Source organism: Engystomops pustulosus, chromosome 3 (genome assembly GCF_040894005.1).
Source record: "Engystomops pustulosus chromosome 3, aEngPut4.maternal, whole genome shotgun sequence".
Taxonomy (NCBI): Eukaryota; Metazoa; Chordata; class Amphibia; order Anura; family Leptodactylidae; genus Engystomops; species Engystomops pustulosus.
Window position 1 is genome coordinate 185,844,005 of NC_092413.1, and position 21,146 is coordinate 185,865,150.

A 21,146-nucleotide genomic window follows, 5' to 3' on the forward strand; every position below is an offset into this window, starting at 1 on the left:
AAATTGATGATTTTAATTTCCTCCACCAACAAAGAGTTAATTAAATCTCACCAATTAGCTGTAGATGCCCCAAAATTACATACCAGAAAAGTGCATCTCATGTGGCAAAAGAAATAAGCCCCTATAGGTCCTCAATAAAAAAAAGAAAAAAATTATAGCCTGTACAATGTGACATAGCAAATCTGATCTGGATGGCGCCTCCTTCCCTTCTATGCCCGGCCGTGCGCCCATACAGCAGGTTACCACCACATATAGAGTATCCGTGTACTCGGGAGAAATTGGGTATCAAACTTTGTGGAGCCTTTTTTAATTTAATCCATTTTAAATGTTTAATTTTCCACCCAAAATGAGTGTATTGTGAAAAAATATTACAATTTGCAGACTGCACCTCCATTTTGTTTTAACCCCTATAAAACACGTAAAGGGTTAACAAACTTCTTAAAAGTAGTTTTTCATACGTTGAGGGGTGTAGTTTCCACAATGGGGTAATTAATGAGTCTCACTATTATTTAGGCCTCTCAGTGTCAATTAGAAGTTGATCAGGTCCATCTAAGTACGGGTTTTGGCGATTTTACAAAAAATGTGAAAAATGGCACCCAAATTCTGAGCCTCATAACATTCTAGTAAAATATGTGGAATCTTAAAAAACCATGCCAACATAAAGCAGACATTTGGGAAATGTAAGTTATGAATTTATTTTGTGCTATGACTATCTGCATCAAAAGTAGAGAATTTAGAACGTTGAAAATAAAGAATTTTTCAAAATTTTTGCCAAATTTTGTTTTTTTTCATAACTAAACGCAAAAGATTTCATCCAAATTTTTAAACTAATTTGAAGTACAATGTGTCACGAGAAAACAATCTCAAAATCCCCCGGATATCTCATAGCGTTCCAAAGCTATAACCACTTATAGTGACACAGGTCAGATTTGAAAAATGGGACCGCGTCCTTAAGGCCAAAATAGGCTGTGTCCCCTAGGGGTTAAAGTGATACTTCCTTCGCTACTTGGGACTGTAGGAAGAGGGAGAATTAGACGGGGTCGAATTATTTTTGGAGGACCTCCTGCTGGCCCCACAATTCTCTGTGTACAGAGGGAAACTGGAAAGTTAAAAGCTAAAATGATGAAAATTTTCTACTGTGTTGCTGTCCTCAGGAGGCCAATATGATTGAAAGTTGTTGAACAGGGAGCAATAAGTTACTGCTTTAATTTTTGGTTGGCACTTCACTATAAATAAGGGGGTTTTAGGTTGCAGTTTGGGCACTCAGGTTTGCCATCACTGCTCTATAGTATGGCACATCAATCTCTGAGCTAGTCTCCATGTTGGGAGACCTTGTTTAGGTATAGCTCCTTCTCTTGCAGCCGGTGATAGAGTCACTGGGGCACATTTACTTACCCGGTGCAGTTGCGATCCCGTGGCGCGTTGTCCGACGAGGATTCGGGTCTGCCGGGATTCACTAAGATCGTGCGCCTGATATCCACCAGGTGTCGCTGCTGTGCTGAGGTCCGCCGAAGTTCACCTTCTTCTTCCCGGTGCATGTGAGTGCTGATCTTGCGACACAAATAGTTTTTTAAATTCCGTGGTTTTTTCGTATCCGTCGGGTTGTCCGATGGCCACGCCCCTCCGATTTCTGTTGCGTGAAAGCCAGCGCCGATTTGCCACAATCCGATCGCGTGCGCCAAAAACCCGGGGCAATTCTGGGCAAATCGGAAATATTCGGGAAACCCGACGAGAGTGCAGCGTTCGAACCCTTAGTAAATGAGCCCCACTGTGTAGTGGTCCCCTTTATTACCTTTTTTTATACCTCTGCAACGCACTTTATGCATCCGGTGGGAAATTCTAGGACCTCAGCTCTATCTGCGTTTGGAGATTATTTGAGTGTAACGGTGAAGCAAGGAGCCTTTGGCTCCCTGCTCCACCATTAGGCTTCTGCTGCACACAGCCAGCACACATCATTGCATCTGACAGCAACAGAGCCTCTCACAGCTGCACAAGGAAAAGGAAGCAGTACCCCTGCGGGGGAACGAAGCAGATGAGCATTTAATATTTTTTTTTAATTACAAAGAAAGTCAGTATGGGAGGTGGTGTATAATGGTTGCGACTTGTGCTGCATCTTTTTTCTCCACTTTGACCATAGTGAAAGTTGAGTGGTAAGCACAATAAAGTACAGGACAAGTGTATTTTACACATGAGTCTGCCTGATCATCTCCCGATGTAAAATACTCTTTACGACAGAATTCTGGCGTAGATTGCACATAAATGCATGTTGCAAACTGGTTGCAAATGTATTTATCAAGTGTTTGCTCCAGTATTGTGTCGCAGCTGCACCAAGCATGCAGCATAGTTCTGTATTTGTTCAGTTCTACACTCAGCGGCCACTTTATTAGGTACACCTGTCCAACTGCTCGTTAACACTTAATTTCTAATCAGCCAATCACATGGCGGCAACTCAGTGCATTTAGGCATGTAGACATGGTCAAGACAATCTCCTGCAGTTCAAACCGAGCATCAGTATGGGGAAGAAAGGTGATTTGAGGCCTTTGAACGTGGCATGGTTGTTGGTGCCAGAAGGGCTGGTCTGAGTATTTCAGAAACTGCTGATCTACTGGGATTTTCACGCACAACCATCTCTAGGGTTTACAGAGAATGGTCCGAAAAAGAAAAAACATCCAGTGAGCGGCAGTTCTGTGGGCGGAAATGCCTTGTTGATGCCAGAGGTCAGAGGAGAATGGGCAGACTGGTTCGAGCTGATAGAAAGGCAACAGTGACTCAAATCGCCACCCGTTACAACCAAGGTAGGCAGAAGAGCATCTCTGAACGCACAGTACGTCGAACTTTGAGGCAGATGTGCTACAGCAGCAGAAGACCACACCGGGTGCCACTCCTTTCAGCTAAGAACAGGAAACTGAGGCTGCAATTTGCACAAGCTCATCGAAATTGGACAGTAGAAGATTGGAAAAACGTTGCCTGGTCTGATGAGTCTCGATTTCTGCTGTGACATTCGGATGGTAGGGTCAGAATTTGGCGTCAACAACATGAAAGCATGGATCCATCCTGCCTTGTATCAACGGTTCAGGCTGGTGGTGTCATGGTGTGTGGAATATTTTCTTGGCACTCTTTGGGCCCCTTGCTACCAATTGAGCATCGTTGCAACGCCACAGCCTACCTGAGTATTGTTGCTGACCATGTCCATCCCTTTATGACCGCAATGTACCCAACATCTGATGGCTACTTTCAGCAGGATAATGCGCCATGTCATAAAGCTGGAATCATCTCAGACTGGTTTCTTGAACATGACAATGAGGTCACTGGACTCAAATGGCCTCCACAGTCACCAGATCTCAATCCAATAGAGCATCTTTGGGATGTGGTGGAACGGGAGATTCGCATCATGGATGTGCAGTCGACAAATCTGCGGCAACTGTGTGATGCCATCATGTCAATATGGACCAAAATCTCTGAGGAGCTTCCAGCACCTTGTTGAATCTATGCCACGAAGAATTGAGGCAGTTCTGAAGGCAAAAGGGGGTCCAACCCGTTACTAGCATGGTGTACCTAATAAAGTGGCCGGTGAGTGTATATTAACTTTATCTTAGTAGATAAGGCTGTAGTCTCCCATTACAAATGATCACCCAACTTCTCCGAGTCCTGAGTACGGTAGTAAATGTACTCAGCTATGCAGTGATACATTTCCCCCGTTCATGTAAACTCAAGGCATCTCATGTCACATTCTGATAAATTACAGAGGAATGCAAACATGCTAACAATCATTCTATTTATAAGCGGATGAAACCCTGGGACTGCTCTGCGTGAAGCTCGGCTCTCTTAGATTATGTGTTTAGATGAATTTTCAATTTAGGAAAAAAAAAAGGAGAAGTTTCCTCTAACAGCCCCTTGTTTATGAAAGGAAGGGTAGGAGGGAGCTGGAGGAAGAGGGATCAATCCAAGAGAAGACGCAACAGGTAACCAGTACAAGAAGACTAGACTGAAGCGAGTGACCAATACACGGAAACAGGTAACTACTGACACTGAGAAAATGTACTACATATTTAGATATTGTACTTTATTCTTTACACAACATTTACATTGTATTATCCATATCTGTACAGAGCATATGAAAATTCCCAGGTTTTATCTCATTTGCTGAGCTTGCACACTATGGATAATCTGTGAATCTGTTTTACTCTACCTGCAACATTTTATATTTGCTTTCTTTTTGTTATTCATACTATATCCCATCAGAATCATATCCCAGGTACCAGCAGGAAGACACAATGAAGCTGCTTCTTATTGGTTTATGTTTCTCCTGTATATTTCTGGGAACATTCCTAGGTAAGTTATTTGTATTTTATAAGATAATGGCAAATTATAATTTTTATTATATTTATTTTATTATACAGGCAGTCCCCGGGTTCCATACAAGATAGGTTCTGTAGGTTTGTTCTCAAGTTGAGTTTGTATGTAAGTCGGAACTGTATATTTTATTATTGTAACCCCAGTCAGAATTTTTTGGTCTCTGTGACAATTGGATTTTAAAAATGTTGGATTGTCATAAGAACCAGGAGTAACAATAAAGCTTCATTACAGACACCTGTGATAACTGTTATAGCTGTTTATTGTAGCCTAGGACTAAAGTACAGTAAATTACCAAAATCCAGAGGTCCGTTTGTAACTAGGGGTCGTATGTAAGTCAGGTGTTCTTAAGTAGGGGACCGCCTGTATTTATTTATTTAAGACAATTACAAAACCATAGTATGGTAATAACAACAACAGTAATAGAAATAAGGGTCCTGCTTGCTAGCGCTAACTATCTATGAGTCATCATAAACAACATAGAACATCTCCATATACTGATCAATAACTTTTTTGGCTGGCTTGATGCTAAATTACACATGCCCCCCTGCCAGACGTAGGAAATAGCTTTAAGCTGGAGATTATATTAATTATACAATGTAATATGAGAGAATGTTCACTGTACATGTTACTATATTGATGATCATAGGCAGGTGCATTACAAATGACCTGTATATGCTTTAAGTTTCCATTACTACCATTTGTACTATAGAAATGTATAAAATGGGACAACCTTGAAGGCTAATAGTGTGTATATTCAGGTTTTAATACAACCTGAAGATTTGTATTACATTATAACATTTAGATGTATATATATATATATATATATATATATATATATATATATATATATATGAATGGTCCCCTGTGTATGTGTTGGTGTGTATATCAAAACATAACAATTTAATTTATTAAGTCAATCTGACTATAATATTGTAATGGTATTTAGGATTCCATCAACTTCATATAATTCTGACCACTAGGTGGTGTTTTTAATTATTTGTGTACATTGGGCATCACAAGGTGAGGTACAAACATAATCTATGTGTATCGTACAAACTAACTGTAAATAGATATACGGAGTAAAAACAACACATTCCACAAAACCCCCTTTCACTCCCTAAAAAAAACTAGAAAAAATGGAGGTGTGCTCCCTGGTGAACACATCCAATGAATTCCCCAGTCAAGGGATGTGATTTGGCAGGGAACCCTGACAGGTCTGCTCCCATGTGCCACGCAGTCAGAGGACACAGGGCGCTATTGTACAGGGCACAGTCCGGCGCTGTTAGGAATTCCTGCTGACATTGGGATTCTGCTCACACTTGGTGTTGTATGAAAGTATCCATTGTCCCGCGTCTCTCACATATGATTTCCTTATTTATTTTCAGATGCCAGACCTGTGCACGAGGAGGACGGTAAAGACATTTCTTGTTCTCCTTCTGATTAACTGTTTATTATAAGGAACGCTACTAATTCATTACTAATAACGGATATTATTATTACAAAACATCATAGGAAACCGGATCACATAGAACAGGACAATTATAAAAAGTTTCAACGCCAGAAGCCTCCACTAATTATGAGAAAGGGGATCCTGTAGCTCACAGCTAGGGAGTACAAGTAGTCCCCGACTTACAGACGACTTGTACACAACCTGCTTGTATACACATTACTGCTCCAATCATGTGTATGCAAGTATTAGTGATCACCTTAGTGAATGAGCTTCTATACCTATCATTCTTTTGAATATAATAGGCTCATTTACTTACCCGGTTTGCAGAGTTCACCGAAAGTGCATTGTCCGACGATAATGCACTGTGCCGCGATTCACTAAGATTGTGCACCCGATATCCTGCATGTGTCGCTTCCCCGCTCAGGTCCGACAGAGTTGCAGCACAATTTGAAAGGTAAATCCTGTGCTCAGTCCCAACCAGTCGGATCGTCTGACAGCCTGCTCCCCGATTTTTGTCACATGGAAGCAGCAGAGCTGCGTGACAATCTGATCACGTCCAACACAATCCCAGCGCAGACACCTGTTAAATACCTGTCCAAGCCGTGCAATCCCCGAAAGGGCGAACAGTCTGAAAAAAGTGCGATACGCGACCCTTAGTAAATGAGCCCCACTGTCATCACTTGATTGTCTGAAATGATGGATGAGCATTATTTAAAGGAAATCTACCATCAAAATCTATCATGATAAACCAGGGACACTTACTCATAGATCCAGGCACCATGACTGTGGTAATCTTCTTATATTTGTTATCCATGGCCGCCTTCCTTCTAAAATAAAGTATTTTAATTATTCTAATTGCGCCTGAATGGCTCCTCAATGCTGCTGAGGCACAGGCTGTTATAGTGTGCAGGAGCTGAGGGAGAAGGGGGGGAGGTTCAGATAGTGTAACAGCCTATAAGCTGCCGCACGGAGGGACTCTGGAAACACCCCCACAAGCTGTTTGGGTGTAATTAGCATCATTTTTAAAGTTGATTTTTAAAGATTACTACAGTCACAGTGCCTGGATCTATGAGGAAGAGTCCCTGGTTTATCATGATGGATTTTGATGGTAGATTTCCTTTAAACAAATCCTGCATGGAAAACTAATAGTGAACTAAAAGGACACCTGTCATCAGGTCTCTGCCACTAGTCCTGTCACCTCTACCTGTTGGAGCAGCTCACAAGGATCCCATCCCAGCCTTTATCTAGTTATTTCATACATTATTCATTGTAAAATCATCTATTTTTATCATGTAAATAAGGCTGGTCACATGGTCGGAGGCAGTGATGTCACTCCTGTCCCCCCTCCCCTCTCCTCCCCCTACTCATGTCTATGTGTAATGTATAGTAAAGCATTGCTAGTGTGTGTGCTGCATCTGCTGACATGCTGCATCCTCCTAATATACAGGTGAGAGACACAGACATCAGCTACACATGAATCTGACATGTTCTGCTGTAACATGGCGGCCTGGAGCTGCTGTATCTCTCCTAAACACACACACAGGCTGCAGGGGGCGTGGCCACCAGTACCGGGAAGCACATCATTATACAGCCTCACATCATTATACAGGCTGTCAGTCATGCACTGGGGGTGTGCCTGTGCCTCCCACTCATGAATAGAGTGGACAGCTTGAATATGCTAATGCTTCATTGGACATTTCACAGGTCATTTGCATACAGCTTTAGGACCTCATTGCTTAGGTCAGTGATGGCGAACCTATGACACGCGTGTCACACGGCCGCCCAGCCGCCCAGCCTTTAAAATATTCATGAGCACTGGTAAAATGAAAGCTGAGCTGTGATTGGTTGCCATGGGCAACTAGAAATATTCTGACTTTCAGACAGCTTGATAATTCTTCCCCACAGTGTTAGGTAGGATCTGTGTATCCAACTTTTGTGTTGTTAGTAGCAGCAAGACTGTGAACTGATGTGCACATACTTCTCCAGAGGGTTCTACCCGTTTATATACCTTTCTGTAACCCTCGAATAATACAGAATATTTGAGAACTTGGTACTTACACATTCCCATTGCTAGCTCATTCAAGATGGTTTGTCAGTATATACCGTATATATAGTCGGTATATTCATTGTCCCCAATATGTAAGTGAATATTAAATATTTACATATTTCTTTTTATCTGAAAATTTGTGGGGGGCTTCTCTTCAGTAAGGTAATGAGAACACCGAGAATTAACCACCTTCCTGTATCCCATCGGGATGTCACCTCCTATTTCATATGTATACTAATACTTACTTTTGAATGTATTCTAATGGTCTCTAATATTTGTAGGAGATTTTAGTAAAAGGTTTACCAGGCTGGGTTCATGCCTCATTTTTTTATATAAAAGTTATAAGCAAAAGACGGGAGGATCCTGACGTATCCATACAACTTATGGCACAGACCTATCCCATTGAATGCCGATACAGTGGGATACATATCCAGCGCACTCCCCCCGCCTGAATGCAATGAATGGGGTGTTTCCCGTTCACGTCCTAATATGGACGTGACATCAACCGGGTGCTCCTACCTGCCGATCGACATATGCACTCGGTGACGCTGTGGGGAGGGATGCAATACGCTGCATCCGCTCCCCGTAGCCGTCCATTACCTAAGCGCAAACATCACTCGGTTAGAGGAGGCAGGATGAAGAGACATAGCTTGCAACGTCTTTGCCTCCATCTGCCACTATTTGTTAATGTATGCCATATGTGTATACATCAGGTGCTCTCCTGACATATACACTTAGCATATACAAAAAACCTTATGTGAACCCAGCATTACACTTCATTCTCAGCAGGCAGATGGTGCAGTCTGTAGATGCCCATGTGATGTTGTGCTCAGTGATAGCCAATATGCAGCACATAGGTTGAGAAATCTAACAATGAATATGTTTTCTGAGCAGCACAGATAGGAGGCTGCACTGCCAGAACATCTATGTCTTTTACACTGGGCACTTCTTATGTGCACATGACAAAGCTGTAGTGATGGGGAAGAATGTTTTACCTGGAGAGTCACTTATTTAAAGAAATTTTACTGTTATATAACTATAAAGTAACTATAATGATGATGACAATTTTAATACAGTAATTCTTTTTCATTCTAGACCCATATTTAGAGGCTCCTGCTCACCCCTACTGGCCCTTCTGGACCTCGGACTTCTGGCAGTACATAGAGCATTTCCGCTCACTGGGTGCCTATGAGAATATCAATGACCTAGCTCGCACTTTCTTTGCTCACTACCCAATTGGAGATACTCTGGGATACACAAGCCATGACCACGAGCATTAGAAGCAACGTCGTTTCTGCTTAGCCTATCTGTATATAGTAAAGCCTCTGAGGAATGACAGCTGTGTGGTAATGCCGATCCCATCAATGCCACCATGGTGACTGCTCAGACTGAAGGAAACTCCTGCCTTATCCCTGTCCTGCAGAAAGGAGAGAATATATAGAGATATTTGCTGTAAACACAACTCGTCTACCTATGGTATCATATTTACAACCAATAAATTTGCTGTAATGTTTCCTGGCCATTTTGCAATTCTTTCATGATTTATTTTCAGATTTTCTGTCTGAGAAGACACATGGCACAGTCTGCTGCCCCATCATGTTTTCGCACCAACCGATCCAGATTATATTTGATCCATGCAAATTTAACCTTTGATTTAACCATTTTAGGGCTTTAGGACCAAGGCTGATTTTTTTAAGTCTGCCTTTTTCATACTTTGGTGTACGGAGCTGTGGGTGATGTAATTTTTTGCGACATTTGATGACGTTTTCAATGCTGCCATTTTTAGGACTGTGGAACCCTTCAATCACTTTTTATAGAATCTTTTATATTTTTTAAAATGGCAAAAAAGTGCCATTTTTTACTCTGGACGTGATTTTCTGTTACGGGGTTAAACGCAGTGAAACCATTATTATATTTTGATAGATCGGGCATTTTCAGACACGGCGATACCTGATGTGTGATGATTTTTACTGTTTATATTTATATCAGTTCTAGACCTAGTTGTAGACCTAGAAATACAAGTTATGCCACTGCTGATGAGGCACATTGGACTTTGGACATATGGAGCTGTTGGCGCCTCCCCTCTCAATGCTTCAATGAACATGGAATAACACCCGTCTTCAAAACCCATGCTGTGTACCTACAGCACCTGTGCAGTGAAGTCAGAGTGTACTACTCCGGCTTCATAGTGCATGCTGCATATCTAAAGCGCTTGTGCAGTGAAGTCAGAGTGTACTACTCCGGCTTCATAGTGCATGCTGCATATCTACAGCGCTTGTGCAGTGAAGTCAGAGTGTACTACTCAGGCTTCATAGTGCATGCTGCATACCTACAGCGCTTGTGCAGTGAAGTCAGAGTGTACTACTCCGGCTTCATAGTGCATGCTGCATATCTACAGCACTTGTGCAGTGAAGCCAGGGTGTACTAGGGTGTCCAAATGGTGTCACTTTCCCATATTCAGGATAAGGGTAATAGTACTGAGCTGTGTCCATATAGACAGGGTAGGAATAGTAGTACTGAGATGTGATCATATATGCAGGATAAGGGTTGTAGTAATAAGCTGTGCCCGTATATACAGGATAGAGATAGTAGTAATGAGCCCAATTATACAGAATAGGACTAGTAGTACTGATCTGTGCCCATATATACAGGATTGCTGGCTTTACCAATGTATACAGGATCGGGGTAATAGGACTGATCTGCGCCATATATACACAATAGAGGTAGTAGTACTGAGCTGTGCTACAGGATATACAGGATAAAAGTAATAGTTCTGATCTCTTCCCATATATACACAATAGAGGTAGTAGTACTGAGACTTGCCCATTTATACAAGATAGGGGTAGCAGTACTGAGTTGTGCCCATATATACAAAGGGTAACTATGCGGTGTGGGGATGGCGTAAGAGGCAGGACAAAAGGTGCCAAATGTAGGTATACATGTGCAGGTAGCCTTAGACTGCATGACAAATGTAGCACATGTGGCAGCCTAGATGTGCCCCCATATATCTAAGTACATTACTTTGAGGTCACTTTGCAAAACTGAAAGTAAATTCTCGGCTCAAATACATTTTATAAAATTGCCTTTGAAATTCGAATTGAGTTTTCTTGAATTCACCTACAGACAAGGAAATACCTGATCGTGTTATCACTTTACGGTTATTATGCACGAGTCCCGGTCACGTGACCCAACGGAGTAACTTGTTTAGCAGCGTCTCAGTTGTCACCTTACTTCACACTCGCCCCGCCCCCAGCGTGACGTGCTTGAACAGAATCATACTTCCACGCCCACTAATCTCCCGGAAGTGGGGCATGAAACCCACTGAAACCGGATGTACGTCATTGTCTGCCGTTTACCTCTCAGTGCGCTGTGGTGAGGATGAAGCCGGCTGTGGATGAGATGTTCCCGGAGGGGGCCGGGCCCTATGTGGACCTGGATGAGGTGAGACCGAAGTGACTGGAGCCAGGTTACGGCCTGGCAGAGCAGAGTTACCCGGGGACATAGTCATCTCTTAAAGGGATAGTCTGGGAATGTGGTCACTTTTTTTTATACATTCCATTTTAATACAAGGAGTCTGTCAATATAGTGTATTTAGTGGCTGCTGTATGTGGAGACGTTACATCACTGGTCACATGACTGCGGGAGATGACATCACTGCTGCGCTGTATACACAGCCTTTAGGTATTTCTCATAGGTTTAACAGGAAAAGTCACGCGTTTAACCCCTTCATGCCCATTGTTGTTTTTTGAGCTAACATTTTTTGCATCAAAAAAGAGCGAAACAAATAGCTATTTTCATACTTTAGTGTGTCAGCTGTTTTTTGCGGGACAAGTTGAATTTTACGTTTCTACATTTTTTTTTTTTTTCTTTTGATTTTTCACTTCCGACTGGTAAAAAGTGGCGATTCGATCATTTGGATGCTATTTTTCCAGTATGGAGTTCACTGCCTGGGATAACAGTCTTTATATTTTGATTGTGACTTTTCGGCAGCAGATATACTTAACCCCTTAAGGACACAGCCATTTTGTAGCTTAAGGCTCAGCCCGATTTTTTGGATTCTGACTTGCGTCTCTTTATACAGTTATAACTTTTGAACACTGTTACTTATCAAAGCGATTCTGAGATTGTTTTTTCCCCACATGTTGTACTTCATTTTAGTGGTAAATTTTGGCTGATAAGTTTTGCATTTATTTACAAAAAAAAAGAAAATATGATAAATTTTTGGAAAAATTTGCCATTTTCGAAATTCAAAATTATTGCGTTTTCAGGCAGATCGATTTACCACCTAAATAAGTTGCTGAATAACATTTCCCATTTGTCTACTTTACATTTTCATAATTTCTGAAATGTCTGGATAATTTATTTTGATGTCACGCGGCTTGCAAATAGAATAGCGCTTTTCCGGATTTTCAGAATTGACTATTTTGGGGATAAATACAGTTTGGAATGAAATTTTACATATTTAGCATCAAAACCCCCTATATAACCAACCCATTTTCAAATCTGCACCCCTCAAGCTATCAGAAACAGCTTTTACGAAGATTGTTAACCCCTTGAGATCTTCATAGTAATTGAATCAAAATGGAGGTGAAATTTAGAATGGTCATATTGTTCCCTTATACGTTCATTTAGCCCTAAAATTTACACATTTCCAAAAGATAAAAAGAGAAAACCCACCATACAATTTGTTCTACAATTTCTCCTGAGTGCAGCGACCCCCCACATGTGGCTGTGACTTGTTTTATGGGGGCACAGCGAGGTGCAGAAGGGAAGGAGGGCGCTGCAGCTGCCAGGATTTTAGTTTCCTCATTGGCCCCTTTTGAAGGCTATAAAATTTTTGCTTTTTCGTTATTGGGGCCATGTGATGCCATTTTTTTTGCGGGATGAGATGCTTTTTCCAATGTTACCATTTTGGGGTTTGTATCACCTATTGTTGAAAATTTAGGAACGTTTTTTGAGGACAGGAGTAGAAAAGCATCAATTCTGTACTGGATTTTTTACTTCTTTTTTTTTTGGTGTTCACCGTATAGACTAATAATCATGTTATCTTTATTCTATGGGTCGATATGATTACGGGGATACCAAACATGAATATATTTTCTTACGTTTTACTAAATTTGTCAAACAAAACCCTAATGTGGGGAAAAATCTATCATTTATGTATTGCCGTCTTCCAAGTGGCATAACGTTGTTACTTTTTTGGCTACGGAGCTGGTTGATGGCTTGTTTTTTGCGGGACATGTTGTACATTGCACCAGTATCATGTCGCAGTACATATGGTTTTTTGATCACATTTTATAGCATTTTTTGTGGGATTGAAAAGGTAAAAATCATAATTTTTGGAGGGTTTATAACAGTTTTTTTTTACGGCGTTTATCGTGCGGGTTCAATAATGATTTACTTTTATTCTACGGGTTGTTACGGACGCGGTGATACTATATATGTGGGGTTTGTGTTATGATTTAGACTTTTTTTTGAGTTATATGTCTCTTTATATGTTTTGGGGGTTTGGGGCATTTTTAGTGATTTATGACTTTATTTTTTTATTGAATAACTTTTTTTTTTACTTTTTCACTTTTATACCATGGGACATGAAGAAGCAATCTTCTGATTGCTTCTTCATGATAATATTCTGCAATACTCATGTATTGCAGAGTATTATCAGTGTCAGCCTATACACTTGCATAGGCTGGCACTGTGCCAGTAAGATGACGTCACAGACGCCATCTTACTGGCAATTCTTGCAGGTAACTCTGGGGTCCAGATCGGACCCCAGAGTTACTATAGCAACGATCGGCGCCCCCCGAAAACGGTTCGGGGGGGCCGATCGTGGGGGAAAGATCCCCCAGATACATGTTAGATGCCGCGGTCGCGCTGACCGCGGCATTTAACGGGTTAAGCACCCGCGATCGGAGACAACTCCGATCGCGGGTGTTACACTGGGGTGCCGGCTATTAGTTACAGCCGGCACCCCGTGTTTCCCGATGCCGGTTCGGCTCAGATCTTGAGCTGAACCGGCATCAGCTCAGCGTCCGATATATCGGACGCTGAGCGCTAAGTCACTGCGCTCAGCGTCCGATATATCGGACGCTGAGCGTTAAGAGGTTAATATGTTTGTCATGATGTTTTTATACTAGTTATAGGGAAAAGTGGGTAATTAGAAAGTTTTGGTTTTTATTTTTTAATGTATTTGCAGACCCACTAGGGTACTTTAACCCTAGGGGGTCTGACCTTTACTACCATATGAGACAAATCATTCTCCCATTTTCCCAATGACGTCATGGGAGAGTGATGATCCGATCCAAGATGGCAGCACTGGAAGCATTTGATGGGTTAACACTTGCGATCGGTGCCATCACCAATTGCGGGTGATTTTCATGTTCAAGAGTAAACTTTTCATTAACGAAGATTTCTCCAATTGAGGGGGTAATCTAGTTTTCTGCTGACACAATCCTAGACTGGGGGCTCTGTCTCTCGTAGGGTCCTAGGAAGGAATCTTGGAAGATGTATATTATATGGCATCTGTAATGCTCACCAGCATGTTGTGACAGTTCCAGGCAGCTGCAGTAGTGGGCGTATGTGAACAGTAGGACCTCGATCACAGATCCTAAGGATCAATTTTTAAAAAACGCAACTTCCCTATAATCTACTAAATCTACCATTATAATCCATCATGATAAACCAGGGACAGTGACTCATAGATCCAGGCATTCTTATATTGGTTATCCATGGCCTCCTTTCTTCAAAACCAGCTTTTATAATTATTCTGAGGCATATTACCAGAGCCCCACTATGCTGCAGATTCGCAAGCTGTTACACTGTGCAGGAGTACTTCAACAGCAGAAGATGGGAGGAAGTAGGCTTGAGGGTGAGACAGTGAAACAGCCTGTGAAGCTGCAGCACGGAGTGGCTATAGGAACACCCCTAAAGCCTTTCTAGCTCATTAGCATAATTTAAAGTTTTAAAATATAAGTAGATTTAACAGTCATGGTGACTGTAACATATTGGATGTGTATTGACCAGACCTGTAGGTTATAAAAGACCTGGCTGACCATTGATCTGAGTGATGGGTCCAGTCAGATAATGTCACCCATATAGAAAGGAATATGATGGAAGTGTATGGATAATACTAACCTCTTCCTTCTCTGATCATTTCTCCAGGCTGGAGGCAGCACGGGGCTTCTGATGGACCTGGCGGCCAATGAGAAGGCCGTACATCTAGACTTCTTCAATAGTGAGTGACGTCTGTTAGACATTGTACATTGGCTTCTTATGTTTTTATTGTGAGGTGCGGCTGTGTAAGCTTCCAGGGCTATTGGACAGCTGAATATTGGGGATGCTGTAGAGAGAACAGAAGAAGTACCTACCACGTCTATTCAGGAAATAGAGAATTCTCTGTAGAGAATGGAGGCAGCGGCAGTTGCTGAATCACCTGATGGTCAAACATAAGTCACTAAAACTGTGCAGCTCTTACCTGTAACCGGGGCTGTGGCTAGTCATGTGACTTATCTGCACGGTCTTGGCTGAGTGCAGCATTGTTGGGGTGCCACTACATGAAGGTCTAGAGTCACTTATTCCCTATATTTTATCCTTGATTAACCCCTTAACACTGAAGCGCGTTACCACTCCCAGCTGATTTTACTTTTTCTCATCACACATTGTTGCTTGATATATTTGTAGTTTGGTCATTTCTGTACGTTTTGTGTTATTTGTAGCAGTATAGAGACCTGGATGTTACAGTCCTTTTGAGTTTGGATTCTATCGCCATATATGATGTGTGAACAGGCATTAAAAGTGGATTGTATTTTGTTTTTGTGCAGATTTCGGAGACCTGTTTGATGATGACGACACCTGCTAAACCTGCTCATCCACACAGTTTTATGCTAGACGGCAGCAATCTATTAGATGGATTCCTCGATGGGACACAGCGTGATTAATTTATGTTACTTGTGTAAATAAAGCCATTACATCCTCATGTTTTGTCTTATTTCCAGGTAAAGGTGTAACCAGCCTCCTCCTTGTAGAAATATTCTATGCATAAAGTTGTCTGAGTGGTAAATATATTTAGTTAAGGGGTTGTCTCCGTATCCCATGTTATCTTCCTAGTCACAGGAAAGATTGCTGACTGCTGCTGGGCTCCCAGTCTCCCTAATTGATGTAATGATGGCCAGAGAATGGGCCCTACTACTCCCTCTATAGCATTGACAGAGATCCCCGAGCCCTGTACTCTCCTGCATAGTGTCTGGAGCAGGAGAGCACACAATCAACTTGAGCCTCTTGTCTGTAAGGAGAACAAGCCTCTTGTGATCACGGTGGTCCCATGGATTGTGATCAGCATATGTGCCATCTACAGGACAAGCTTGGATTAACCCATTTAAGAAACATTACTTAAAACACCAAATGCGGTGTCTGTGGATGTTTTATAAAAATCCCTTTGTTAGACACGCAACATTAATTTGTGGATGTAAAAAGATGCCTATAAATATTCTATAAGACGCTATACAATGACAAGTGTTTTTCTAGCATTTGCACAAAAAACTCTTCCATTCTTAATTTTACTCTACGACTACCAATCCCAAATAATCAAAAACATGCAACAACTAACACGTATCTGCAGAAGAAATGTACATATCTGACCCAGATTTTATGCAGATTCTTTGCATGGCAATCCATTGCAGAAACAGCGATAGTGTGCATCTTCCCTACTATGTATAACTGATGTGCTCTATATGTGTGTAAACCATACCTGTATTATTTCTGTCAACAGGGGGACCTTTTCACCTTTTAGGTATCATCTCTTTTATGTCAATTTGGGGCAGTAAATCACCAGCAGATCCTGATGGACTGGTAGTTTAGTGTCTGAAATGTTTCCATATTAGGCTTGGCTGTGGTCAAAAATAAAACCCCACTAGATTATGGTTACATGAAATCTGCATCAAAATATCACCACACATAAGCAACACAATATAGGTGAAGAAAAACATCTGCATCTTGGATTTACATGACATTTTTACATTTACATCAGGTATATGTCGTTGGCTTGACACTTGTCAAGAGATGGGTCCAAATGTTCCCGTTGGACACCTCTTTAGTAGTGAGGAGTGTCCCCAGAGCCTCTGTAGACACTGATTCATATGGACCTGACATGACAGGTTTAGTTTAAGGGTTCTTTCACGTTGGCGTTGTTTTTACGTTCGTGGGTCAGTGAATTCCACGGATGCCACAAATTTTTTTTTTTTTTCCCCACTGATGCGGATCACGGAAGGCCATAGAAGTCTGAGGCTACATTCACACTGCCGTATGGGAGATGTATATATGCTCGATATACGTCCCCCATAGACGGCAACGGGGGAGCGGTAAGGTGCGGTCGTGTCAATTATATTTTATTACATATTCTGGATATGTTGCAGATTTTTTTCATTCACTTCATGTCAGTGTTGTGCTGCAAATTGCAGCTGTATTTTTATGAAGTCAATAACTCGCCTCCAAAATAAAAACCTACACCTGTTTATTGGGGTTCTAATCGGAATTTTCTGCATAACTCAAAAAAAACCAAACACTTTATTTAGTACAAGTATTATTTAGCAGGAGTAATCTGTATTATGGACAAGTGGTAATCTAACAGTAATAAAATTCCTAGGAAGCAAAATTGTTTGGAGAACAACTACAGGAAAGAGCAGATTCTCATTTCTTCTTTGTGTTCAGGATGTGCTGTCAAAAATAACTGAAATCAGGGCTGAGGTTCCCGGTTCTCCATGTGGATGAAGCGTGTTCTTGTCTGGATGCCCTGCAGTAGTTGGTGCTGCTCCAGCCTAGCCTGGGATCCCAGTGCACCCACATCCTCCAGCAGTCAGGGCAGAGAAGAAGCTGCTTGTCTGTGACAGGAGACATCTCCGGTTTCTTACAACTTTGAAGAGTGAAGTGTGATCTGTGTGACAGCAAAATTGTGGAGTGATCTCACAAAAACACGTTTTCAAAATTATCGTGCTATCATTTTTTCACAATGACACGTTTGTGTGTGTATGTATATATATATATATATATATATATATATAGTACAGAAAGTATTCAGACCCCTTTCAATTCTTTATTGCAGCCAATTGGTAATATCAAAAATGTTTATTTTTTTGCTCATTAATGTCCCCATCTTCAAAAGAAAAAAAAATGTAGATATTTTTGATAATTTATTGGGTAGAAGCAGCTTTGGAGCTAGTGCAGCCAGGAGTCTTCTTGGGAAGATGGAACAAGTTTCTCACACCTGGATTTGGGGATCCTCTCCAGTTCCCTCAGGTTGGATGGTGAACATTGGTGGAAGCCATTTTCTAGTCTCTCCAGAGATGCTCCATTGGGTTTAGGTCTGGGCTCTGTCTGGGCCAGTCAGGAATGGGCACGGAGTTGTTCTGAAGCCTCTGCCTTGTTATTTTAGCTGTGTACTTAGGGTCATTGTCTTCTTGGAAGGTGAAGCTTCAGCCCAGTCTGAGGTCAGAGCTCTGGAAGAGGTTCTCATCCAGGATATCTCTGTACTTGGCCACATTTATCTTTCCTTCAATTACAACCAGTGGTCCTGTCTCTGCCCCCATAACATGATGCTGCCACCACCATGTGTCACTGCTGGGATTGTACTTGGCAGGAATTTCTTCATCCAGGCACATCACTAATTGTCTCTCCTGAAGCCTGGTGAACGACATGAATCACTGCATGGTAAAGCTGGGGCTTGACTTCAGTACAGATGGCTACGCCTTCATGACTTTATACAACCATCTTACATGTCACTTCAAAGTTGTATTTCTGGATGATGCCACCGCACTGGGTCATGAGAGAAACATCATCTGGCAGGTGTTAAGTTGCTTAAACCGGTAGTGGTTTATTAGGTCAATTTCTGCTGACAGGTTCCCATTAACCCCTATTATGTAAGTGTCTAAATACATCCTGTAAGTTAAGGGACACCTGTCCATACTACCACTTGTCTGATGCTGGAGTATTCCTTTAAAACAGAATCGAAAACATTTCATGTATTGAAAATATGGAGGTGAGAAATCTTTGTAGTGAATTCATTTTTGAAAAAAGTTTCGGTCACAAGCTTACAAAAAATTTATAATAGATTGCTAAATCTACATGTAACAAGTCTTATATTGCAGGCACATTTCATGTGTTACAGTTACTGTGCGGTAGAGGGGGCCCTCTACTGACCAACATTGTGTAATACACTTTTCCTGTACAAAACATTTGGCTTTTTTTTTAAGTGCTCCATCTAATGTACCAGCACATAATAGGCAGTAACTTGCCTTGTGCACACGTGCAGATCTAATTGCTATTGTGGTACTTGCTCCGGTGCTAAGCTATTTTATTTCACACTTGTATAAAGAAAGTATACTACCACCACATAGTGTAAAGGAACATGACTACTATACTATATAGTACTATATACTACTATACATGTTCCAGTGCTGTCCTGTGCCCTTATACACTGATAAGTATGTAACCTACAATAAAAGACATGAATAATATGTCATATGTATTTTATTTGAATGTTGCAGTAATGTCAATTATTCTTCTTTACTGGACCCATATGACATCATTCCTTTGTGGTAAGTAGTACATAATGAGCCACAAGGGTCTTAGTTCTGGCGTAGTGGACCTCCCTGGCTTTCTGCTGGTCGGATGTGTCTATGGGGGCTTTATGATGCACTTCTCAGTCACAAATATTCACACCAAGAAATGCATAGCGGAATAGGAAATTAAATTGGGATTGTGATTAGTTGCTATGGGCAACTAATACCATCAGTCATGTAGACGGTTTTCTAAATTCCCCAAGTTTTAGGCTTAATCCCTACACACATGTATTACACTCCTTATCATTACAATGTTATTCCATACAATATACAAACAGGCACTGCATCGCATGTACATGTGTTTCATACAAGTCCATAGACTGTCCATGCATTACACTGCATCTCCACACACTGTACATGTGTTTTATATACCTCCATATGCTGTCCATGGATTATGCCACACCACTACACACTGTACATGCATTACAACTCATCTCCGCGCACTATACATGCATAACATTGCATCTGTACACACATTGTACATGTGTATCATATACCTGTCCTTGCATTGAATCGCACCACTATAACTATACACTCACCGGCCACTTTATTAGGTACACCTGTCCAACTGCTCGTTAACACTTAATTTCTAATCAGCCAATCACATGGCGGCAACTCAGTGCATTTAGGCATGTAGACATGGTCAAGACAATCTCCTGCAGTTCAAACCGAGCATCAGTATGGGGAAGAAAGGTGATTTGAGTGCCTTTGAACGTGGCATGGTTGTTGGTGCCAGAAGGACTGGTCTGAGTATTTCAGAAACTGCTGATCTACTGGGATTTTCACGCACAACCATCTCTAGGGTTTACAGAGAATGGTCTGAAAAAGAAAAAACATCCAGTGAGCGGCAGTTCTGTGGGCGGAAATGCCTTGTTCTGTGGGCAGACTGGTTCGAGCTGATAGAAAGGCAACAGTGACTCAAATCTCTGAACGCACAGTACGTCGAACTTTGAGGCAGATGGGCTACAGCAGCAGAAGACCACACCGGGTGCCACTCCTTTCAGCTAAGAACAGGAAACTGAGGCTACAATTTGCACAAGCTCATCGAAATTGGACAGTAGAAGATTGGAATAACGTTGCCTGGTCTGATGAGTCTCGATTTCTAGTGCGACATTCGGATGGTAGGGTCAGAATTTGGCGTCAACAACATGAAAGCATGGATCCATCCTGCCTTGTATCAACGGTTCAGGCTGGTGGTGGTGGTGTCATGGTGTGGGGAATATTTTCTTGGCACTCTTTGGGCCCCTTGGTACCAATTGAGCATCGTTACAACGCCACAGCCTACCTGAGTAGCTGACCATGTCCATCCCCTTATGACCACAATGTACCCAACATCTGATGGCTACTTTCAGCAGGATAATGCGCCATGTCATAAAGCTGGAATCATCTCAGACTGGTTTCTTGAACATGACAATGAGGTCACTGTACTCAAATGGCCTCCACAGTCACCAGATCTCAATCCAATAGAGCATCTTTGGGATGTGGTGGAACGGGAGATTCGCATCATGGATGTGCAGCCGACAAATCTGCGGCAACTGTGTGATGCCATCATGTCAATATGGACCAAAATCTCTGAGGAATGCTTCCAGCACCTTGTTGAATCTATGCCACGAAGAATTGAGGCAGTTCTGAAGGCAAAAGGGGGTCCAACCCGTTACTAGCATGGTGTACATAATAAAGT

The 21,146-nt window shown here is 41.7% G+C and overlaps 2 protein-coding genes across 2 annotated transcripts; both read left to right on the forward strand.

Moving 5' to 3' along the window:
• The first annotated feature begins 3,779 nt into the window (after positions 1 to 3,779).
• On the forward strand, positions 3,780 to 9,366 carry OTOS (otospiralin). Its single transcript, XM_072143320.1, has 4 exons — positions 3,780 to 4,015; positions 4,243 to 4,332; positions 5,742 to 5,768; positions 8,949 to 9,366. Exons 2-4 carry the CDS (start codon positions 4,275 to 4,277, stop codon positions 9,131 to 9,133), a joined length of 270 nt encoding a protein of 89 aa, XP_071999421.1. The 5' UTR covers positions 3,780 to 4,015; positions 4,243 to 4,274; the 3' UTR covers positions 9,134 to 9,366.
• Positions 9,367 to 11,140: 1,774 nt separating this feature from the next.
• COPS9 (COP9 signalosome subunit 9) lies at positions 11,141 to 15,828 on the forward strand. Its single transcript, XM_072139606.1, has 3 exons — positions 11,141 to 11,294; positions 15,015 to 15,087; positions 15,674 to 15,828. The coding sequence occupies exons 1-3, from the start codon at positions 11,232 to 11,234 to the stop codon at positions 15,709 to 15,711; spliced, it is 174 nt and encodes a 57-aa protein (XP_071995707.1). The 5' UTR covers positions 11,141 to 11,231; the 3' UTR covers positions 15,712 to 15,828.
• The last annotated feature ends 5,318 nt before the right edge of the window (positions 15,829 to 21,146 follow it).

Coding starts and splice junctions, on each gene's coding strand:
- COPS9 (XM_072139606.1), top strand. CDS start 11,232: ATGAAGCCGGCTGTGGATGAGATGTTCCCGGAGGGGGCCGGGCCCTAT. Junction 11,295..15,014: donor CCTATGTGGACCTGGATGAG/GTGAGACCGAAG, acceptor TCATTTCTCCAG/GCTGGAGGCAGCACGGGGCT. Junction 15,088..15,673: donor ACATCTAGACTTCTTCAATA/GTGAGTGACGTC, acceptor GTTTTTGTGCAG/ATTTCGGAGACCTGTTTGAT.
- OTOS (XM_072143320.1), top strand. CDS start 4,275: ATGAAGCTGCTTCTTATTGGTTTATGTTTCTCCTGTATATTTCTGGGA. Junction 4,333..5,741: donor ATTTCTGGGAACATTCCTAG/GTAAGTTATTTG, acceptor ATTTATTTTCAG/ATGCCAGACCTGTGCACGAG. Junction 5,769..8,948: donor ACCTGTGCACGAGGAGGACG/GTAAAGACATTT, acceptor TTTTCATTCTAG/ACCCATATTTAGAGGCTCCT.